The sequence below is a fragment of the Vitis riparia genome, chromosome 5 (assembly GCF_004353265.1).
Source record: "Vitis riparia cultivar Riparia Gloire de Montpellier isolate 1030 chromosome 5, EGFV_Vit.rip_1.0, whole genome shotgun sequence".
NCBI classification, from domain to species: domain Eukaryota; kingdom Viridiplantae; phylum Streptophyta; class Magnoliopsida; order Vitales; family Vitaceae; genus Vitis; species Vitis riparia.
This window is the reverse complement of record NC_048435.1, coordinates 8,559,832-8,583,869: the sequence shown is the minus strand read 5'-3', so window position 1 is coordinate 8,583,869 and position 24,038 is coordinate 8,559,832. Positions and strand designations below refer to the sequence as shown.

The window sequence follows — 24,038 nt, the reverse complement described above, 5'->3', positions numbered from 1 at the left end:
TAAATTATTATACCAAATATTGTTGGATTTTTTTCCTAAATTTTAAATCTAAGGTTGTTGATGTATTTTGGAAGTACAAGGCCCTAGTATAAAACCAAAATGGTGTCATCATGCAGGTTATAAGTATAACAACGCACTATTGTCCTCTTTAAACCTTAAAGGCTCGTACAACTTTGAAACATATCTACAAGATTAAGAAAAGATCATATATATATATATATAACACCTCCGCCCCCCGCGCCCCCTCCCCCCCCCCCCCCCCCCTCCTTCAATGTAGGTACAATGTCCTCATTATGTCCTTTGATATTATGAATCAAGGATCGACTCTGACATCAATTGTAACAATCCACTTTTAACCGTATAAATATTGTTTACTCTAGGTCCAAAAATTGTCACAACTTTAAAATATATTTATAAAGTTAAGAGAAATTCATACATATATGAGTGCTAGAAACTTTTTCTTTTATCCGATATGAAATATTACATGAAAAATCTTTGTTGAGAAAACTTTTAGATTAGTAAAAATACCTTAAGACTTGTGAATGAGTTAGAGAGTTGGGATGTAGGTGTCTTCTACATCACAATAAAAATCTTTTCTTATTCTATCTTCCTTTACTCTCTTTACTTTGAACACTTTAATTTCCATTTTGTTATGCTTATATTGTTTGCGCCAATGTAAACTATCACGTAATTTAACTTGCCCTAATTGCTTTTGGGTGATTATCTAAATTCGCTAATTAGATTTCACACTTCCTCCCTTTAGAAAAACTATAAAAGAAGGGACATTACTTTAAATGAATTGGGATAATTTCTCATAGAAAATGAATACAAACTAAACAATCTTGATAAACAAACTGCAATATCCTCAAGAGTTTATACAAAGAAAGAAGGAAAATAGTTTGAATAGTTCTGCTACGTCTAAGAAAGGAAATCAGAAAAGGAAAAGTCAAAGTGGAGCTCGAGTTTATTCATGGAAAAACCAACTTTAACTAATGTGTATGGTGCTCTAGGAGTTAGGAGAAATCTTGTCTTTGGTAGCCTCCTTAATTATAAAAGGACAAGACACTTTTGCAAATCCAAATATTTTACTGATCACATTTATCTATGTTAATTATCCTCGTACGGCAGGCACATATTTCATGTCGGCACATTAATGTATAGAAAATTTTATTTTGTAGTATCCTAGTTTTGAGACTTGATATGTCAGTTCCAGACAGGGGTGGACGACGTGAATTGACCAATTTTCTCAAGCAAGTTTGTAATGTTGCAATACATTTTCGTACTTTCGCTAAAAGACCCAACAAAAGCTGTTAAGCTGTTTATTAGTCAAAATGAAGTGAGAATCAAAGAGGTGGGAGAAGAAGGGCAAATCTTCCTCAAGACTACTCCATCGAGGCCGAGGCTTGAGCCAAGACGTGACACAGTCAACTTCATTGTCATTCCAAATTGGGCCTACACTGGTCAAATTTTGTCTCAGGTGTATCATGGCCTAGCAGCATGCTCAGCGTTTTTGGCTGCAGGCCAGCCATGATTTGTTCTCCATACTGCTGGATTCGAAATCAAAATTAAATGCCATTATCATTATGCATGCATGGGGTTGAGTTTTTGAAGTGCTATGGGTTGGTTACACCAAGTTTATGATGTCCTATACTTGGGGTGATTTTCAAATTACCCACGAATTTTGGTAATGCTAGGGTTAATACAAAGCTTACAAGCTAAGTCGTGTATGATTTCTAACAATTATACAATGATACTTTAAACTTAGGTAAGCTTCATTTTGATGCGCATAATGGGCAATGATGATGGTCTAGTGGCTTTCACAAAACAACTAATTGTAAGAATTTTAATGCTTTTTACCTAACAATGTGACATTATATATGGTATTGATGGGGGGTTCATTAATTAAAGAAAAGGGAGAAATAAGAGTCAAAATAGAAATGGGAGAGAAAAAAAATGAAGAGAAAGAATAGGAGAGAGTAAAGGGATGGCCATGAGTTTTGATGTAAAAATGGGAAAAGAGAGCTGGCGAAACCAACAACACACGTAACATTCTCTCTCATGTGGCTCGATCCTAGCACAAAAATGCTGTCCCAACGGGTCTCTCTCTGCCTCTTCAAATAATGCGCACCTTCTCTCCCGCCTCTCTCCCGCCGGATATCTGACGTCACCACCAACCGTCATGGGCCACCACTCCCGTCGGGACTCCCTCGCCGGGAACCAACCTTCCTCCTCCTCCTCCTCCTCCTCCGACCACCCCCACCCCCATCCCCACCACCACCACTTCTCCAGCCTCCCCAGCCTCCCCCACCACCACTACCACGACTTCGACCTCTCCTGGCCTTTCGCCAAGCTCGACCACCTCGACCGCGACGACATCCGCGAAACCGCCTACGAGGTTTTCTTCACTGCGTGTCGGTCGTCTCCGGGATTTGGAGGGAGGAATGCGTTAACGTTCTATTCCAGCGATCACAGCGATGGAGGAGTGGGCGGCATCGGAACCGTAGCGGGCAGAGCCAATGGGGTGGGAATGGTGCCGACCAGCCGGATTAAGAGGGCCCTGGGATTGAAGACACTGAAGCGTTCGCCGTCGAGGAGGTCTCTCTCGGGCGGTGTCGGCAGCAGCGGCGGAGGAGGCTCCAACCCCTCGTCGCCTAGCTCAGCGCATGGACCGGGCAGCCCGCGCCTCGCTTTCACATTGCCGGCGGCGCGGACCAAGAGGCCATTGACGTCGGCGGAGATCATGAGGCAGCAGATGAGGGTGACTGAGCAGAGTGATAATAGGCTACGCAAGACCCTCATGAGAAGCCTCGTTGGCCAAGTACGTATCAGTTCTCACATGCATGAAGAAAAAAGGACTAGGAAAACGTTATCTTCAAGTTAACCCAAAGGTTGTTTCAGAAAATTAATTCACATAGAACTAGCATGAATGCATGATACATCTTTCATTTATTTCTTTTTCTACCCTTTAGATGGTGGTGGCATTTTGAATTTGGCAATTTGGTTCACGCATGGGTAAGGGTTTTAGGCAATGAGCGTGTTTCTGTGGTGTTTGTTTTCTGGGAAAGTTTTATAATTTTCGGTGTCTCTATCCCTTTCGATGGTGGACCTTTGACTGTTTTCCTTTTAGGAAGCTTCTTTGGCCTCTACGTCAAGCACAACATTTTCATAGGCAATTTCAGGAATGACTTTCACAGCTGATTAAGCATGAATTAATGATCCCCGCCTTGTTTTTCTGCTTCCACTCTAATAATTGTCTGTTTTTAAAATGATTTCAGCCTTTTGAGGCTACTCAGAAAACAGAAAAATCCCATGGCTGTATAAAATAGAACTCAGAATCATGCATGCCCCCGATTCAATGTTTCAATTGACAATATTTTATTTTGATATGTTGATTGAATTGAACAGATGGGCAGGCGGGCAGAGACCATAATCCTCCCACTTGAGCTCCTCCGCCACCTAAAGCCATCGGAATTCAATGATTCGCATGAATACCATTTATGGCAAAAGCGTCAACTCAAAATCCTTGAAGCAGGACTCCTTGATCACCCTTCTGTCCCGCTAGAAAAATCAAACACATTTGTTATGCGTCTGAGGGAGATCATCCGAGCAAGTGAGTCAAAACCAATCGACACTGGAAAGAATTCCGATACCATGAGAATACTCTGTAATTCTGTGATTTCTTTGTCCTGGCGAACCCCAAATGGCTCTCCTGCCGATGTGTGCCACTGGGCTGATGGATTCCCCCTCAACCTCCACCTCTACCTTGCTCTCCTACACTCCATCTTTGACATCAAGGACGAGACAATGGTCCTAGATGAGGTTGATGAGCTTCTTGAGCTCATGAAGAAGACATGGTCCACCCTCGCAATCAACAAACAATTACATAACTTGTGCTTCACATGGGTGTTCTTTCATCAATATGTTGCAACCGGACAAACAGAACCAGATCTTCTTTGCGCTGCATTTGCCATGTTGGCCGAGGTAGCAAACGATGCTAAGAAACCTGATCGGGATCCCAATTATGTCAAGTTTCTTTCATCGGTATTGGCTTCAATGCAAGCATGGTCAGAGAAGAGATTGGCTAATTACCATGAGTACTTTTACAAGGGAATAGTTGGTTTGATGGAAAACCTTCTTCCATTGGTATTATCAGCCACAAAGATCTTGGATGAAGATGTTACTGCCACGGTCTTGGCAGGACAAGAGAGAGAGGAGCCCACAGTGGAGGTGGATCATGCAGGGAATCGTGTGGATTACTATATTCGATCTTCTCTGAGGAATGCATTCTCAAAGGTAAGCATTTTGTGCTCTTTTTCTTATCCAGTTGTTAATCATCAATTTTATCAGTCTGACCCACTCATGCTTCTTTCTTTTGTTTTGCACAAAAGATAATAGAGCATGGAAATTTCAGTGCCATGAATGTCTTAGTAGAACAAGAGGCCACTGAAGCTCTCCTTCAATTAGCTAAAGAGACCGAAGATTTAGCTGTGAAGGAGAAGGAGACATTCAGTCCCACACTCAAGAGATGGCACCCAATTGCAGCTGGAGTTGCATCTGTGACACTACACCAGTGCTATGGAGCCGTGTTAAAGCAATACTTAGCTGGGGTGTCCACACTTACCAGTGACACAATCAGGGTATTACAGAGAGCTGGAAAGCTAGAAAAGATTTTGGTTCAGATGGTGGTTGAAGACTCGGTTGATTGTGAAGATGGAGGCAAAGCAATTGTGAGGGAGATGGTTCCATACGAAGTTGATTCGGTAACATATTGCCTCTTGAAAAAATGGATTGGGGAGAGGTTGGAGAAAGTAAAAGAATGTCTTGACAGAGCAAAAGAAAATGAAGTAAGTTCAGCTTATGTTCTGATAAAACTGCTATGTCTTATTTGAAATTTGTGATTTCTGCCAATGAATAATGATTGGTTGCAATTTGTGCCCCAGACATGGAACCCCAAATCTAAAACAGAGCCCTATGGACAATCAGGTGTGGAGCTGATGAAGCTGGCCAAGGAAACTGTGGAGGACTTCTTTGAAATTCCCATAGGCATTTCTGATGATTTAGTACACAATCTTGCTGAACGCTTGGAGGCTATTTTCCAGGAGTACACTACCTTTGTTGCATCATGTGGTAAGAGCACCACTCCGTAATCTGTGAAGCTTCTTTTCGTTTGGATTCTGTTTTCCTGCAGAAAAGTACATAGCCTATATGACTATTTCAATATATAAGACGTCTCTATACTTCAATCCATGTTTTGCCATGTTAAAGCTCTCTAATAGTATGGTTTGCAATTTTTAACAGGAACAAAGCAGAGCTATGTTCCGCAACTTCCCCCCTTAACCCGATGCAACCGAGACTCAAAGTTCATCAAACTCTGGAAAAAAGCCACCCCTTGCAGTGTCACCATAGAAGGTGTAATGCCAAGTGGAACAAATGAAGGTCACCATCCACGCCCATCAACAAGTCGTGGGACACAACGCCTCTACATTCGCCTAAACACCTTGCATTATCTTCTTTCTCATATCCATTCCCTTGACAAAACCCTCTCCCTCTCCCCCAGAATCATTCCTTCCACCCGCCACCAGTTCAGGAATTCCCACAGGCAGCTTGGTACTTCCTCAGCCTATTTTGATCTTGCCCGTTTGTCAATCCAAGCAGCCTCCCAACATGTATCAGAAGTTGCAGCTTACCGTCTAATTTTCCTAGATTCAAATTCTGTCTTCTATGAGAGTCTATATGTTGACGATGTAGCCAATGCACGTATTCGACCAGCATTACGAATACTTAAACAGAATCTCACTCTCCTGGGTGCAATTCTTACAGACCGAGCACAAGCCCTTGCAATAAAAGAAGTAATGAAGGCCTCTTTTGAGGCCTACCTTATGGTTTTGCTTGCCGGAGGAAGCTCCCGGGTTTTTTGTAGGTCAGATCATGAGATGATTGAGGAGGATTTTGACAGTTTGAAACGGGTTTTTTGCACTTGTGGGGAAGGTTTGATGGCAGAGGATGTGGTGGAGAGGGAGGCCGAAACCGTGGAAGGGGTGGTGACCTTGATGGGTCAGAATACAGAACAACTAATGGAAGATTTCAGCATATTGGCTTGTGAAGCAAGCGGGATAGGCGTTGTGGGTGCAGGGCAGAGGCTACCAATGCCTCCAACAACAGGTAGGTGGAATAGAGCGGATCCCAACACAATATTAAGGGTATTGTGCTACAGGAATGATCGAGCTGCAAATCTGTTCTTAAAGAGGACATTCCAATTAGCCAAGAGGAGATAAAAGAAGATGATTTTCCCTTGTATAGCTGAAGCAGAAGGGTTATATTTGTGATGGAAGTTGTTGGGTTTGAGCCGTGTAAATCAAAAGAAATTTGAAAGAAACTACTTGAAGGAGATGCATTGTTTCAGAATGTAGCTAACCTATGCATTTTTATATCAAAATCTTCCTGGGGCTTGAAGAGCATTGTACCTTCTTTTTTGTTCTTATTGTTCATAGCAATAGGCATACCTTTTAGTGCTTATTCACAAATGGGAAATTTCATCTTTTTTTTGTTGGGACACTGCTAATGGAGTGTGCAGTACTGTTCTTTTTTATTCCTTATTCTCAGATGTCATGGGCATTGAAATAATTAAAGAAGAGTCCTTTTTGAAGCTGAGCACATGTATGGCAAAGCAGTTCCTGTGTATTTGGAAGAGACCAATGAAAATGGCTTCAAAATGAAGACTCTGACCCTGAGTTAATTGCACACCGAAGACATTGTAAGCAGACTCTTAAAGACCCGGTTTGGCATGCTGAATAAGGGGTCCAGATAGAATTTTCGAGGATCCATATCCGATAGATAATATTTTTAGTTCTTTATTGGAGTAGGGATGGGATTAGAAAACATATTCCATTCCCTGGATACTTTAACAATGCTAAGCTCCTCTGAAGGTCGTGAAGGTCTAAATCGTGAGTCATTTAGCATGTGAAAAAGGTATCAAGCACTTGAATTACGTTTTTGTTGGGCATTTCCTTTCAATATGGAAAACTGAAAAAAGGAGAGAAGAGGGCAGAATTATAAGCAGACTGCGCTTAATTTAAGCTTTTGGGTGCAGATGAATATTTGAAAAGAGAAACGTACATGAGACTATTGCAGGTCTTTGCTTGACTATATTTCATACCTTCATCCTTTACCCAAGGTTTAAACAATACTTTATCCTTCTTTCCATGAATAGTCTATTTCTCTTTCTTTTTGCTGCTCTAACATATATTGTCTATCACCCCTAGCAGTTAGGCATCAATTGGAGCTGGAACACGGGCTCATCGAGAAATGTAGCCTCTACTGAGACCACATAACCTGCTCCACATCGTTGAGCTTTAGCAATGACCCTTTTTTGTATAGACTTTCTTCTTGATCACATATCCAGTCATCCTAAGTCCTCGACTCTTCTTGGTTAGTCACAGCAGGTGTCAGCCCCCTCAATTGACCTTCTAGCACTTCCATGGAATCTGAAACTTCAGCCTTATACACATAGTACTTGGTTACAACTACGAAGAAAATGAAATTCAAGAAGTTGAGTATTGCAAAAAATGCATAGTAGTAGTCAAGATGAGAAGCATTGAGGTTATTCAGAATCCATCCATGGTGTCCATGCTTCTTGGTGATGTGAGAAACCGTCGTAAGAAGGAAGCTACTGAGGAAGTTTCCAATTCCTAGACTAGTCATAGAATAAGAAGTCCCAAGGCTCTTCATGCTTTCAGGTGCCTGGTCGTAAAAGAACTCAATCTTGGCCACCTCCAAAAATGCATCCGCCGTTCCCATAAGTATAAACTGAGGAAGTAAAATAAGTATGGATAAGGGAACTTGTCCTCCGCTCTCAACCACACCATGATCCTTGGCCACACTAAGTCTCCTCCTCTCTACCAAAGATGCAACCATCATAATAAAAATGTGAAAAACAAGGCCTATTCCCATTCTTTGGAGGAGAGTGATCCCCCTCGGGTTTTTCGTCAACCTTCTCGTCATCGTGACAAAGAAACGATCATATAAAACAACAGAGACAAGCATGGAAATTGTCACAAATCCTGTCAAGCTTGCCGGAGGAATGTTGAAGCTGCCAATGCCTCTATCAAGAGTAGTCCCTTGCTTAACGAAAAGGGTATTGATCTGTGCAATCATGGTGCTCGGAACGAATGTGGCAATTAGTATTGGAATCATTCTCAACATTTGCTTGGTCTCCTCCACCTGGGTGACCGAGCATAGCATCCATGGATCCTTTAAACCGGTCTTCACGCAAGCCTTGTTGAGGAACCTGCAAGCATGCATGTAGTATGAGAGTTTGGTCCAAAAATCAACCACTTTTGTTAACAAAAAAATAAGTACATATTACAAACCTCAAGGTTGGTGTGGAATCAATTCTAAACTTCCCTTTCTTGGCATATTCCTCCAAGTCAAGCTCATAGAGTTCTTTAGGGTCAGTGGGGACTGGTGTCTTCCATTTCCTGAGGGCAGCAATTATGACCTTAGCCATCCTCGTGAAGGGGCTCCCAGAGGGCACCCGGTGCCTATAAAAGGGTGTACCAGCTAAGAATATCACAATGGATATGGCCAGGCCAGCAGTGGGAAGGCCATAACCCAGGGTCCAGCCCACATTATCTTGTATGTACACCAGAATAGTGTTGGCAAAGAGGGTCCCAAAGAATATGCTGAACATCCACCAATTGAAGAATGAAAGCTTGTGACCCTTCTCTTTGGGATCAAAATCATCAAACTGATCCGCACCAATCGTCGAAATGTTGGGCTTAGTTCCACCCGTTCCCACCGCCAACGTGTAGAGGGCCCCAAAAAATACCGCTAATTGTAACGTCGAGGCCTTCTTACAGTCTGCCATATCCGTTTCAACACATCGAGGTGGCTTCAATCCAGGGACTGAAACTGCTACTGTTAGAAGAGACATTCCCTGTAACCATATCAATGGTGCCAAATTTAGTTATGCAGCCTAAAAACATCAATATAGGCTGATGAAAAATTCAGTTTGAACGGGGGCCATTACAGTGTCCCTACAGTAAAGGGCTGATTTGACTCAGGTCCTTTGAAATGAAGACATGAATAGACGACAATGAAGTTGTGAGCCTGCCAAGAGCGATCCTTGGGTCCATGGGTCACGTCAATCAATTAAACTAATGGTAAACATGTGTTGTGTGACCCCAGTGTCACCGATTTCTGCCTTATAAAACAGAATCTCGAAGTCAAATTTGTGCACTACAGGAATCTCCAACCTATTTTCTCAATCCATGTGACGACACATGTTAATATGGATTTCTATCCCCACCTCCGCCATCCCACGCAGAATTTTTTGAAAATTCTTCCAAAAGAATTCCTATCCCTTCCTCTTTCTGTCTCTTATGGAATTTTTTTTTTGAAAATTCTCCCAAAATGATGATTTCACTTTCAAATGAGGACGATGAGGAAGTCTTCTACCCATTCTAAACAAAATTTTTATATTGGGTCTAAAATTAAATTTATATCTAAAATAAAAAAATTTCTTCTACATAATTATTACTCATTATAGAAGCTTTACTTTATCGCAAGCATCTATCTAGAAGAATTGAAACTACAAATATGCATCATCCATGCAATCAAAGTAGTAAAAATATTAATCATATTATTCTTTTATTCAAGGAATTTTACAATCACATTAAGTTCAATTATTCTACCTTTTATGACATAAAGACGAAGTTTTATCTTAAACATTTGAAGTTAAATAGTATAAAAAAATTTAAAATTAATTATAAAATTTTCAATCACCATATAAAGAAAATTGTTATTATCACGTAGATCATACGGGTTTATAGAAATTAGACCATGCTTAAGAAGAATCATCCGGACTCTCTATCTCATAATTGAGAAAACTACCCTACATATTAAAATTCCTCTTTCTCATAATTGAGAAAACTACCCCTAAATATTAAAATCTTTAAAAAAAAAAAAAAAAAAAATTGATTGATTTTTTTATTCAAAACCATGGACGTGTCCCTCAAATAATTGAAAAATGAATTTGATGAATTCTTGAATCTTTAAACTAAATTTTGATGAATAAAATATATGAAATAAAAGTACTTCAAAAGGAGTGATTAGAGACCAACTATAAAACATATCCAAATGAGTATCTAAATAATGCATCAATAATTGTTACACATATTCGGGTTTAAAAGGTAATATATTAGCAACTAATCAATGAATTTTTTAATTTAGAGATATGAATTTAAAGATGGAAAATAATTAAAAAAATAATGATAATTTGATATAAGAAAAATGATAACATTCATAAATTAAACATTTACAAATGTTATCATGTTTATACGAAAGCAATTAGAAGAACACAATGACTAGTAAAAAAAAAAAAAAATTGTGAGAAAGAGTCTACAAGTCAAATTTCCCTAGAAATGTTATTAAAGTGGTGGTGGGGGAGAAAGTACCGCGAGATAAATAGCAGAAGCGATGACAAAGGTGAGATAGCGACCAAGATAGGCATCAGCGATGTAGGCCCCCAAAACCGGGGTCATCCAAACGGTGCCAACCCAGTTGGTAACATTGTTGGAGGAGGTGACTGTGCCCTGATGCAGCTTCTTTGTCAGGTAGATAACCAAATTTGTAGATATACCATAATAGGCCATGCGTTCGAACACCTCATACACTGCACCACCACCATACCATACAAAATCGATTAATATCTGCATAATAACTGCAAGTTGGTACTCGATCAGTTGTTTTATCTACTAAAGACACTCTTGTCTTCATGTTTTCGGGGACCACCCTCACCGACGCACCGCCCGACTGACTGACGTGCCTTTTTTTTTTTTCCTCAGCTCTGGCTTTTGTGATTTGAGGTATGCCTTTGAGAAAAAGTCTTGAAAGACTGGACAAGGACAAGGGTGATTCATTTTGAATAAACGAGATTGATTATAATAATCATACCTTGGATTTCGGAAACTGCAATGCATGAAAGAAAGGGATGGTATATGGTTCCATTTTCTTAAAAAATTTGGCACCTTTCGGTAGGTAATTATTAGGTGCGGTGACGGTGGGGAGTCTTTCCCTCTTCGGTGGGCACAAGCCTTTGCAAGAACCCGTATAAAAATAATAATAATAGAGAGTGAGTATGTATTTAGGCTTGGTGTGAAATAAAAAAGGTTATTGCAGGGAATTAATTGAAGCTTTAAGTTGGAATATTGAGACAAACCCTTCTTTTAGGAGAAGGGGAACTGAGGTCTGAATAGGAAAAGGAGTGTAGACATGTGGAGAGAAGCAACATACAAATACAAAAAATGTGTCGTAATTGGAGAGAAATTCCAACTTAATTTAAACCTTTTTTGAAGATGGTCAAGACCATGCATAGAACATTAAAACATGCGTCTATAGTAGTGTGAGATTTGCATAATTGGAGAGAGAGAGAGAGAGGGGGGGTGGATCTGAAACTCTGATGAACCAATGCTTGCTCAACTCAACTAGTGATATTGACCGGAACTCTAAAGATCAAAGAGTTCCTTTTCATTACTCACTGGCCGGTCCTCACATAGATTAATGAAGGAACATGTTATTTTCACAGATTTCAAAGGGGAGAGATAATATAGAGAAAAAAATGTGGTAGTGGGGTTGAAGATGGAAAAGAGAGATGAGTTACCGACAACAAAGGAGCAAGCAGTCCATCCACCTCTCTTGGACCTGCGGACTGGGTTTCCTTTGAGATCCACAGTGCCATCCTGTGTGTAGTCATTAACCCCATTTTCCACACCCATGATGAGGCTTGGATATTGGATCTACTTCTTACTTCTCAGTGACCAACTCTGCTCTCCCTCTTATACCTCCTCCGACCTCCCACTGCCTTTGAAACAAGCCTTGCTTTATTCTGAATTTACAAAATATGACATTTTTATGACGGAAATGTCCTCCCACTAGATTTTTAAGCAAGTAGGGGATGTGACTCCTCCCCCGTCTGTGTCTGACGGGAATTTCAAAGCAAATGAATATTTAATAAATTTGTTTTTAAAAATAGTTTTATTATAATTTATGTCTCAGTGAAAAAAAAAAAAAACTAAATTTTAAGACTAAAACTAAAAATAATGTTTCATGTAAAATTAATCAATTAAGCAAGCACTAAGAAAATTTTATCTCTTAATTTTGCATTCTACTTTGAAGAAAAATTAATTTGAAAAATATTTATATTTAATAAACAGAAATTTATGAAATTTTTTTATGTTCTAATTTATCAATAAAAAGTTAAATCTTAGAATAGGTGGAAACAATATTTTTGCAGCAAAATTGGATAAGTATTAGAAAGAAAGAAAAAATCCCCTTGAGACGGTGCTTATTTATATTTATTATTTTTTTTATGATAAATGATAAATTTGCTCGATTGATTGAGACTTCACAACCATTAACTTACAAAACTTGAGAGGAAAGATAACAATTTATTTCTCCTTTTTGTATTTTATGTTCTTTTTATTATGAATGCAAATAAATAAAAGAAAATCCAAGTCAATTAAAATTAAAAAAAAAAAAGAATCTCTTGATCATTAATCCTTCCACCCTCTCATTTAGTAAAGGGTGTAACTTATCCTTTATTTTAATAAAAGTCCGACATTATTAAAGTTTTTAATCACATGATTTAATTTTAAATTAATTAGTTAAAAATAATGAAATAATCCCTACAAATTTAATATTTTTCATATTTTAATTTAAAAATGGTATTTTTATTTAAAAATAGTAACTTATTTTTTATATAAATATTATTTATCATTTCAAATATTTATATATAAATTTTTTTATCAAAAAATAATGAGGAGTTAAATTTTTAAAATTGAGTTTTTAATAAATTTTTAATCAAATAACCTTTTATTTCATTTCCAAAAATACAATATATTTCTATAATAATATTTATTTTGGGTGACAAGAGCTCCAAACTTTTGGGATGTTATCTGTATGTGGTATGTGGTATGTGGTATGTGGTGGATGATTGCTTTCACCTTTAAGTGCCCGTATGGTCTAAAAGATCAGACACACCCTGTCTCTGGAAGTATGGGCGTCTGCAGTGCCAGTCTGCCACCAGCAGCTGATCACTGTTGCTTCCATTTAAGCTCTGGGCAGCTGATCAATCGCAGGGCTACAGTGGCATTTCTTGTGGAATGCAGTTAAGGGAAAATTGTTTTTTGACCTGCCGTAAATTAATATTTAATCCGAGGATATAAAATATGAAAAGAATAATATATCTTTTAAAATTATTTTTTTATTATATTTAAAAAAAAATAAATTTTACATATTTTTAATTATTTTTTATATACAATATTTTAAATATATATATTTTTCAAAATGTTTGATTTTTAAATAATAATAATAATAATAATAATTTATTTTTATTTTTTTGAAAAATAATGTATTTTTTTCAAAATCACTAAATTATATTAAATTTTATTAAGGTTTACAAAATAAATAAAATTTAAACTAATGTTTTTTTACTTCTTTTTCTTTTCATAATAAGCAAATGTCATTTTTTAAACGATAAAAATTTATATTATTTTTCTCAATTTTTACACTTTCTCTAACTCTTAAACTTAAATGATAGACTTATATGAATCAAAACTTAATTTTTTGACTCAATTAGATCCAAAACAGAATGGTCCATTATTTAATGGCATCAATTCTTTCGGCATAAACTGAGGAGGTTAAAGCCAATTATTCTTTGTATATTTTTCTAGGTGGATTAGTTTGAGTGGTTAATAGCAAGGAGTTAACTCACGTTTCGTTGTTAGATATTTCAGGAGTTCAACAACCTGATCAACCATCTGTCAAGATGTGCTTACCATTCAAATAATCAGATAAGATGGTTCATGGTAGCACACAAAATAGGTACCTGCCAATAATCGAGAACCTCCCACAGATATCACTCAATTCAGTGTTCTTCTTTAAACTGAAATTTAGTGAGAAAGCTGAATCCATCGTCAACATTGATCTAGCAAGTCAACACATGCATCACTCTATAAAAGGAAAATCAGCTCACCGCCGATAGAGGGAGGAAGAAAAATCGCCTCCAGATTAAGTGTATATCTATTTGTACTTTGAATGGGCATCTGCTAGGATTCATTTTTTAAACTTCCTTGAATACGAGTATCCACTAACTGGCAGAAAATCTAGAGGCTTTCAACACTCCTCCAACCACTACTTGTTTTTTTATGGCATCAGAGCGCACTTTGACCGATGTCAATGTCTTCTAGTATTGTATCAACCATGTGAGCCTCTTCTCAAAATCCCAATGACTCGTATATCCAGTACTTCAGTATCCCACAATGCCCTCGACCATCTTCTACTATCCAACAAATTGAACAGAAATAATTATTATCTAGTTTGGAAAACATATAGGTGCTACCTCCTATAAAGGCCAGAGTCTTATTAGTGGCTACCTCCTTGAGAACTTGCCATACGCACCCAAACACAAATGTCAACTTGAAACAGTTGAAAATCGTGACTCTGAGTTTGTCATCTAGGAGCTGCAAGCCTAAATATTGTTGGTTTCTCTATAAAAAAAAAAAAAAAAAAAATAGTCCTAGTATATGTAGTTAACTATCAAACTTCACAACTCTTATGTAACACTCTTGAAACATGACATATATCTTACATAAGATATAAAGGAAAAAAAATTTAAAAACCAATTTAATAATAATTCATTTAATTAAAACATTTGATGTCTATGGTAAGTTAAGAAATTTAACGATAATGTTGAGACCATGATATATAGTCTTTTTTTAGGTCCTGCAACATGCATTCCTACTAATGAGTTGACAAGTATGATTAATCGTATCATATTGATGAAAGACTTCATTGATAAACATGATTAGTCACACGACATTAATTTAATATTATATTGTTTGGTATGTGATTTTTCGATAAATTAATAATGCATGTTCGAACTACAATAGATGTGAATATTGTAACTGATTTTTATATTTTGATCAAACAAAAATTGGTAAGCTAATAATAATAATCTCATAAATGATAATTTCTTCCATAAAACCTTTTAGGTTGTCGATAGGAAATATGTTAATAGAAGCACCAAAAAGGTAAATAAAATTCAAAGCAAACTCCTCTATCCTCTTCCCAAAGAGCTCTATTTTCCTTCTTTTTTTCTCATCCTCTTTTACTTTATCACTTGTTTTACTTTTTCCTTTTTTAGTTTAACCTTGGTTAAAGGTGGAGATTCACCATTGATGTCATATCTCCTTTATAGTATCCTTCCTTTATATCAATATGAATATCTTTAAAGTTCATTGACGATTATGGGGATATATAGAAGGGCTATTTATGGAACTCAAAATTAATTATCAAAAATCATTTTTGAAAGCCATTTTTTAAAAAATCGTCTTCAATTAGATTTAGAAATAAAATTGTATTTAAAAAATCAAATATATGAAGAAAAAAAATTACTTAGGACCATGTTTTCTCAGTTTTGTTTTAAAAAATTGTTTTTAAGTTTATGAACAAATAACTGTTTTTAAGTGTTTTATAAAAACGAAAGTGTTTGATAATTATTTTTAAAAATAATTTTTTAAAAATAAAAAACAAAAACCTTGTTTGGATGGGTTATTTTTAAAAAATATTTTTAATATATCAAATATAGTTTAATTTAGAATTTATTTGTTTAATGAGATTTTTAAAAAAAAATTAGAAAAGCCATTTTTGGCATTGGTATTAGATGGTCAAGAGAAAAAAAAAAGGATGATATCATATGGTTTTTTATGGGTTTTTTTTTTAATTTATGTTTTTAAAATTCAATAAAAATAATTTATTTTTATTTTTAAAAATTATTCTTTATTTCATTTTATTTTTAGAAACTGTTATTAAAAAACAACCATCAAACACTCTTATAAATTTGTAAAAACACTTTTTATTTTTAAAAACAACAAATTACTTTTTTAATAACATGACCAAACAAACTATTATTCTCAATAAAGTTATTATATATTTTTATATAATACAAAAAAAAAAAAAAAAACTCTTTATCTCCCATGGATTAAGATGTATATGAATTTGAAGATCTTTTGATAAGATGCCAATAGAATACAACAACTTAGAAGCTGGAGAACACGAAGTATCTAACGGATAGTTTAAGATATTTCCACTTCACGTGTGGGTAAGCCATAAAATAATGTGAGAGAAAGATAATTTAGGAAGATGAAAATCACACGGATTCATCACTGATTGGCCCCATTGGTTTGAATCTCGTTTTTGAATTCAAATGTTGACCAATTTTTCTTGGTTTGGATAACTTTGAAGAAAACTCATTTCAAATTTCATGAATAAGTGCCTGGTCAGGGGGTCCACCTTTATTAATTATATATATAAATAATAAAAAAAAAACTTAGAACCTTAAAATAAAATAATTATGAATTCCGATTCAATGACTCTAACAATCAACACCGACCAACCCTCAAGGTGTCTTTAAACCAATCACATGCAACTTCTTTGAAAGAAAAAAAAAAAAAACATTTTTCTGCCATAAAAATCAAAATATAATATTTTCAAACTAAGATGAGTAAACTAAATGACATTTGAAGCCGCAATTGGGTCAAGTTGGGCTTTATTTTGTTCGTTGTCGAAGATTTAGTGCCTGTGCCTTTTAAAATAGGGACCACCATGCCAGAAAACGCCAGATTCTTCAACCATGCTCATACGAATTCACACACGCGGTCGCATCTAGCATTAACAATTCCTTTCTTATTTTCAACTCGTTTGACTACATGTAATTAAAATTATTTTGTCCTACCAAATTATAACGACTCAATCCTAATAGTGTAAATATTATCAATTTAACGCGTTTACTTGATTAAAAAGAGTTTCTACATATATTAAAATGAATCTTTACATATATCACTCTTAATTGTATAAGTATTGTTCGTTTTGAACTCAAAAGGGTCCTCATAATTTTAAAACGCGTCTACTTGATTAAAAGGAGTTTTTACATATATAACGACATAAATTTTCTCTTTTATTCGATGTAGGACATCACATAATGAAAATTATATAAATAAATAAATAAATAAATCTTTGAGGAAAAAAAGACAAAAAGAAAAATGCTTTGCTTTATTTTTTGTTTCTAGATTTTTTGGGTCAGAGATGCCAGCTGAACCCCTAGGCGGATGATTCCATGTGAGCTTGACTTGGAGAAAGAAGAGGATGGTTGGAAATTTTACAAAGGAGACATTTTTGTCTTTGAGTGGGTCAGTAACCATCAGCTTTTCCACGGCTTCTAGATGAGAAAAGTAGATTGACAGGGCAGGCCACTCATGCTAAATCCAAGATTAGTATACAGAAAATTCTAAGACATATTAGACAGCATATTACGTACACATCTCGTTTAATGGTGATTAATTAGGATCGGAGGAGGAGGTGTGACATAAAGGATGACCAGAAATGGAAGCCCACATTCATTGAAGGGTGGGACTTCTCCTGGAAGGAAATTAATACTGCGTACATGAATCGGGTGAAGGTTGGAGAATTAAATACGTAATTGTGCAGAGAGAAAAGGAGTGGGTGAAGAGCGTACGAGTTTTGAAATGACATGGTGTGTCGCTTCAGTGAATAGTTCTGTTTGAATGGGAACTGCAAAAAAAGAGTCAAAAAGGGATGATCATCCCATCCCATATTCCATGCCAAAAATTCAACGATTGAGCTGATTGGTGGAAACTATGGGATGTCAGATGTGGTCCCTCGCCCAACTTGGTGAGTTAGCGCTCTAGAAGGTCTCGTGCTGGACAGCCATGGAAAATTGTCGTCCGATAGGACAATTAAAGTAGATGATGAATATAAGCAACACATATTTATAGCGTAATTGATGCCAAAAATAAAATATAAAAAAATAAAAAATATTATTGAAGGAAATCAAGAAAATGAATGTGTTTATTTTTATTTTTTTACTTTTAATATTTTATTGTTTTTTTATATAGTAAAAAAATCATAAAAATAATTAAGATAAATTAGAATAAAATGATAAATGAATATGTGGATTTAATAATAAATTAATTATTTTTATTTATTATTTAAAATTATTTTTTATTTTAATTAGTATTATTAAATTATTTTATCAAATATAATTTATTTAATGATTTAAATTATATTATTAAGTTTATTAAGTTGATTTATCAAATATTATATGATTAAGATTTTGATAAAAATAAAATTCAATAATAAAATTTTTATTCATATTTTTATGTTTTTGACAAAATATAAGCATATTGGACTTTCATTTCTAATCTTCTGACATGTTAGCAACTTGATGAGAATTTCCATCTGAGCTCATGATGATACTTTTTTTTTTCTGTACTCATGAATCCATATTTTTAAAACATAAAAACCAAAACAAAAAAACAAAATCATAACGACCAAAATGCGAGAATTATACTCTTTGTAAAATCCTACAAATAATATTTGTTAGAAAAATAAGGTCTTGGGAGCTATTTTCAAGAATAGGTTTCAGTTTTTTACAATAAAAAAAAAAAACACATTTCATAATCAAAAACCACTTTTTTTATTTTATGTTTTTAAAAAATAGAAAATATGTTTATTCAGATAATATCTTTTAATTGTTTTTATCAATTTTTTTAAAGTTATATTAAAAAATAATTATATAAAAATATATAATGATTAAAAATAAAGTTGGATACAAAAATTATTTTTTAAAAAATATTAAAAATTAGTTAAAAACATTTTAAACTCTCAAACAAATTTTCACTTTATAAAATATCATGTAGAAATTATTTGTAAAACATATTTAAACATATTAAAAATATTTATATTTTCAAACAAATTTTTATTCTATAAAATATCATATAAAACTTATTTTTAAAAACTATGTATTCTTTTTCTTCTTCTTTCTTTTTTTAAACGGATTATTAGTGGTCTTGAGTTTGCAGAAAGATGTGACCAAGAGGTGAATGGGTTCGGCTACTCTCCAACATTGATAATATTATTGGGGATTAGGCAAACTCAAACCGTACATGGTGTAAATAGACAAAAGACAAAAAGAAAAAACGAAAAAGAAAAAGAAAAAAAAAAAAAAGAAGAGTAATGAAGGTCAGATTCAAATCATGATTTTATCTTTTGAATAAGAATTGAAGCATTGTCCTCATCTATTAATGATATGCATTATTATTCAATCAAATCATGTCGCCGAGATTGTAGATGAGATCGAAGACATTAATATCAATAATAATAGTAATAGTATCTTTTTATAATAAAAGAGTTTATAAATAAATACCTAAATTTTATTAAATAATTAAAACATATTAATTAGTTATAAGCCGGTCAAGGTAGCCGAATTCATATGGATACATCGATAATATTTTAAATTTATTTGATAATAATTATCGCAGACAGTCCAAAAAACATTAAAAATAATTATTAGTTATCATTTTTAATTGCTTGCACTTTTCATATGATATAAAAAATAACTTTTGACAATTATAAAAAGACACCCTAATAAAGTATAAGGAAATCAAACAAGAGGAAGAAGAAAATGGATTTAAAAACATTAAAAAATAATATAAAAATATGTTGTAGTGGGAACACATGAATAAATCCAAGGGTCAACTGATGGCACTAGGTACAAATACATTCTCCACCGTGTGATATAGTATAGCATTGAAACAAAAGATAAAATATAAATAATATGAAAAAGGAAATTAATAAATACCGAAAAATAAATTAATCAAGATGACAGGTATGATGATGGGAATTGATGTTGACCAATAATGACACTCTGATGATGACAATTTAAAAAAAAAAAAATTTCACTTTCATGTTCATTGTAGTTGAGAATGTGAATTGATGCTTTGTTTTTAGCATTTGTCAACAAATTGAAATTCCTTCTACACGTATGAAAATCAGCCTCGTTCATACTCATTCTCATTTTAATTACTTGAAAGTGTTGTACGTTTCCAAATCTTATTATAAATTTAAGCTTTCAAAAAAATTATTCATTTAATTTGGTATCAAAGTTTGGTTTTATTTTATTGAATATATGAAAACTGCATTTGATAATATTTTTATTTGAAATATTTTTAATAAAAATATTTTTTTAAAGTGCTTTTAAAAAAATCACTTATCAAATGTTTCTTAAAAAAAACGCTATAATTGATTTTCTTTTAATATTATAAGTGATTTTTTAGATTTTGAAAAATGTGTTTTAAATTTGGTTAAACACCATTTTTTATTTTAAAAATATATTTTAAGTTGAAAACACTTTTTAAAGTAAAATGAACTTAAATTCTATATGTAGGATTCCAAATCATATTTGTCTTTCCACGTGGGATAATAGATATATAGTCACATATGAGAAAAGTCCAAATCCTATATATTATAAGCTTAACCTTTTAGGAAAATGTTTCCACTACCTAATCATTTGACTTGGTGAAAAGTTTGACAAACATTAGCCCGGATAATTTATTTATTTTTATTTTTTTTTAGATAATGGGATAGAAATCATGCAGATGGAGGAGACATTCTATGGAGAGAAAAGAAATGTTGTTACAAAGATTTCTACAAATCATACAAAGTCTAAGGTAAAAAAAAAAAATAAAGTAAAAAAAACTATAATAAGTCCCATTTAGATTGATTTTAAAACCTTCTTTAAAGATGCATAAAAGACTTTAAACTTATTTTATTAAAAAGTTTTTTGACTTTAAAAAGATTTTAAATCATTTTTCTCCAATAATAGGATATATCACCTTTCTCTTCCAATCATTTTTTTTTTTTACTTATTATTCTTTTTTAATATATACTAATATTAGAGATGATAATAGGATGAGTTTTTTTTTAGTACCCCTCCCACTCTGTCCCATCCCATTTTGAAATTTAAATAAACACGTTAAAAGTAAGTTTGAAATTATTTTTTAAAACCCAGGACATGTTCTAGTATTATCTTTTCCCATGTTGATTAAATATCAAATTAATTAATTAATTAACTAATTATTTTTAATATAATAAAAATAAAAATAAAATGCTTTTCAATGAAACAAGTTATAAAAAATATAATGTTTTAATTATTTATAAAAAATTAGTTCAATGAAACTAATTTTAAAATTTTTTTAAAAAAAAAGTTGAACGAAGCAGAATGAAAGGTATAGGAAATTAGTATACCCGTATCTTGCACCATCCTATTTAAATTTTTTAATGGGACAAGGATGAGAATCATTTTGAATAAGTCAAGTGGGGTTGGGATGAGAGTGACCCTCTTGTCATTCTTAACTAATATTGATATTTTAAAATTATGGTTTTCATTTTAATTTTTATTTCTAATGGAAATAAAAAATGAAAAACATCAGAATATACCAAACAGGGATGACCAACACATTCATCTAATAGAGTGGGGCAGTTGAGATTATGATCCCAGCCATGTTTAACTTATCATAGACTCCAATTGTCTGGATGCCATATAATTAAATAAATACGCAATAAAAAATTAAATCTGCTTATAATACAATATTTGCATACAATTATTGGTTAGACCAAATTCTGGATAGGCTCAAATTTGTTTGGAATGTGACTGAGAATCATTAATTAAAAAACCATTAGCCCAAGATACAAGGAATCTTGTCAGGTGGTACCCCAAGTGATTCATTTTTTGTGCAAAGTTTGTCATCATCGTTGAAAATAATAGAATTGATTTTCTAGACTAAGAAATTATTTTCTATTCTAAAAACAAACTTGAAAAAAGTGGTAACAATTGTTAAAGTTTGGTCTTCGATTTGAAAAGTTCACCATGCCATATATGTGATGAAACTATAATTATAAGATTTTTTGGCAGCATGAATCCGCATTGTTAATTACTCTTTTATATATATATATATATTGATGTCGCTGGCAACTTTCTCCTTTCATGTTAAGAGTTTGATATAGTAAATTTCCTTTTTCTTTACCTATAATTTAAAACAAACTTGAAAAAAGTGGTAACAATATATATATATATATAATATTAATGTCGCTAGCAACTCTCCCCTTTCATGCTAAGAGTTTGATATAGTAAATTTCCTTTTTCTTTGCCTATAATTTAAAACAAACTTGAAAAAAGTGGTAACAATTGTTAAAGTTTGGTCTTTGATTTGAAAAGTTCATCGTGCCATATATGTGATGAAACTATAATTATAAGATTTTTTGGGTTTCATCATCATAGTATATATATATATATATATATATATATATATATATATATATTGATGTTGCTAGCAACTCTCCCCTTTCATGCTAATAGTTTGATATAGTAAATTTCCTTTTCCTTTGCTTATAATTTTTTTTCATCTAAAGTTTTTTGTGTAAATTTGTATGATCTTATTTTGTTTATATTTTTTTTTATTGTTTATTCTTGTAACAATAAGATTTAGAGTGTGTTTGACAGTGATTTTGAGAAGTGTTTATACTATTTTTAATGTTTGAAAAAAAAATATTTTTGAGTGTTAGAAATATTAAAAATAACTTTTCAGAATCACTGTCAAATGCACTCTTAATTCTCTCTTACCCATATCAAAAAATTATTATTGGAAGTGGATTTCCAGGAATTCCCAAAAGGTTCCTATAAGTTTCAAAAGAAAGGGCATGAGAAGAGGGATTTGAAGGGAGGATAATTTCCAGTAAGCATGGGAGAAACATATACATGTGATATATTAGATATTGATTTGTTAACATGAACCAAATATATTTAGTTGCAATAATGATGTGAATTTAGAAAAAGATTCCAAAAGAAGGCATAGCTTTAATTTTTGTTGTTGTTTGGAACCCATTTTGTTTATAATTATGCATTTTTTGGATTCTAAATGGGGTGCAATATCATAAATGATGTTTTAACACAACTGGGTACTATTGGGCTAGACCATATATGGGTGGCAACCCATGAGTCCAGTTACTTTTAAAAAGGACCCACGTTTGGGCTGCCCGAAAGCTTGTTTTCTAAAGCCCATTATAGGCAGTAGCTGTCTTTTAGTGGCTTAAAGAATAGATATGGGGGCAGAATGTGAAAGAGGAAAATAGGGGGAAGAAAAAGGTGAGAAAATGGGAGAAAACCTAGGGATGTCTTTTGAGCAATTTCAAGGCTTGGAGGTTGATCATGTTAAAATTTAGATAGAAAGAAGACCAAATCATATTCCCAAAGAAGTAAAATCCGGAGCTGAATATTTGTTTCTCGTTCAATAGTTGATTTAAAGGGATTTATCTTGTTTTGCTTTGATTATTTCTATTCAAAATTTTTGATGATTATTGACTTACCCGAAAGGGTAAAAAATTCTCTTTGATCCTCCCTATGGATATAGGCAAATCATCGAACCACGTTATATCCTTATGTCATCTTTTTCTTTCTTTTTTATACTTTTAACTCGTTATTGTACTTTCTTCTCTCAATTTTACATGGTCTCAGAGCATTAATCCTTGTGTGTCCCCTAATTTTATTTCTTCCTTCATTTGTTTTGTTCATCATGGTGTTTGAGTCATCAAAAGACATTGAGATTATTGACTCTTCAAATCCTTATCACTTACATCCCTCCGACCATCCAAGTATCATGTTGGTGTCAAAATCACTTGATGGAGACAACTATGGGACTTGGAGTCGCTCTGTGACCATAGCCCCAAGTGCAAAGAACAAGATCGAGTTCATAGACGATTCTATCATAATGCCATCACATACTAATGCAAAATTCTCCTCTTGGAAATGATGCATCAACATGGTGTTATCATGGATTCTTAATACCATGGATCTAAACCTTGCAAATAGTGTTATATACATTGATTTGGTTGTTGAAGTTTGGACAAATTTCAAAGAAAGATTTTCTCAAAAGAATACACCAAGGATTTGTCCAAATCCATAGGGACATTGTGTCTCATCATTAAGAAACGATGCCTGTTATGACTTATTTCACAAAATTGTAATGACTCATTTTTATTTGAATGTTAATTTTAAATGTAAGTAAATACTTAGAATGGAAAAGAAGAGAAATGACTTACTTTTATTTGATTCCTCAAAAAGAGAG

At 33.6% G+C, this 24,038-nt stretch overlaps 2 protein-coding genes across 2 annotated transcripts; one reads left to right on the top strand and one right to left on the bottom strand.

Moving 5' to 3' along the window:
• Window positions 1-2,096: 2,096 nt before the first annotated feature.
• On the top strand, window positions 2,097-6,388 carry LOC117914479 (protein unc-13 homolog). Its single transcript, XM_034829823.1, has 5 exons — window positions 2,097-2,818; window positions 3,406-4,293; window positions 4,389-4,844; window positions 4,941-5,127; window positions 5,299-6,388. Exons 1-5 carry the CDS (start codon window positions 2,180-2,182, stop codon window positions 6,273-6,275), a joined length of 3,147 nt encoding a protein of 1,048 aa, XP_034685714.1. The 5' UTR covers window positions 2,097-2,179; the 3' UTR covers window positions 6,276-6,388.
• Window positions 6,389-7,047: 659 nt separating this feature from the next.
• On the bottom strand, window positions 7,048-11,813 carry LOC117914481 (protein NRT1/ PTR FAMILY 5.2-like). The gene is made up of 4 exons (XM_034829824.1): window positions 11,660-11,813; window positions 10,455-10,672; window positions 8,370-8,935; window positions 7,048-8,287 (listed from the first exon to the last, which is right to left on the bottom strand). The coding sequence occupies exons 1-4, from the start codon at window positions 11,772-11,774 to the stop codon at window positions 7,408-7,410; spliced, it is 1,779 nt and encodes a 592-aa protein (XP_034685715.1). The 5' UTR covers window positions 11,775-11,813; the 3' UTR covers window positions 7,048-7,407.
• Window positions 11,814-24,038: the final 12,225 nt, after the last annotated feature.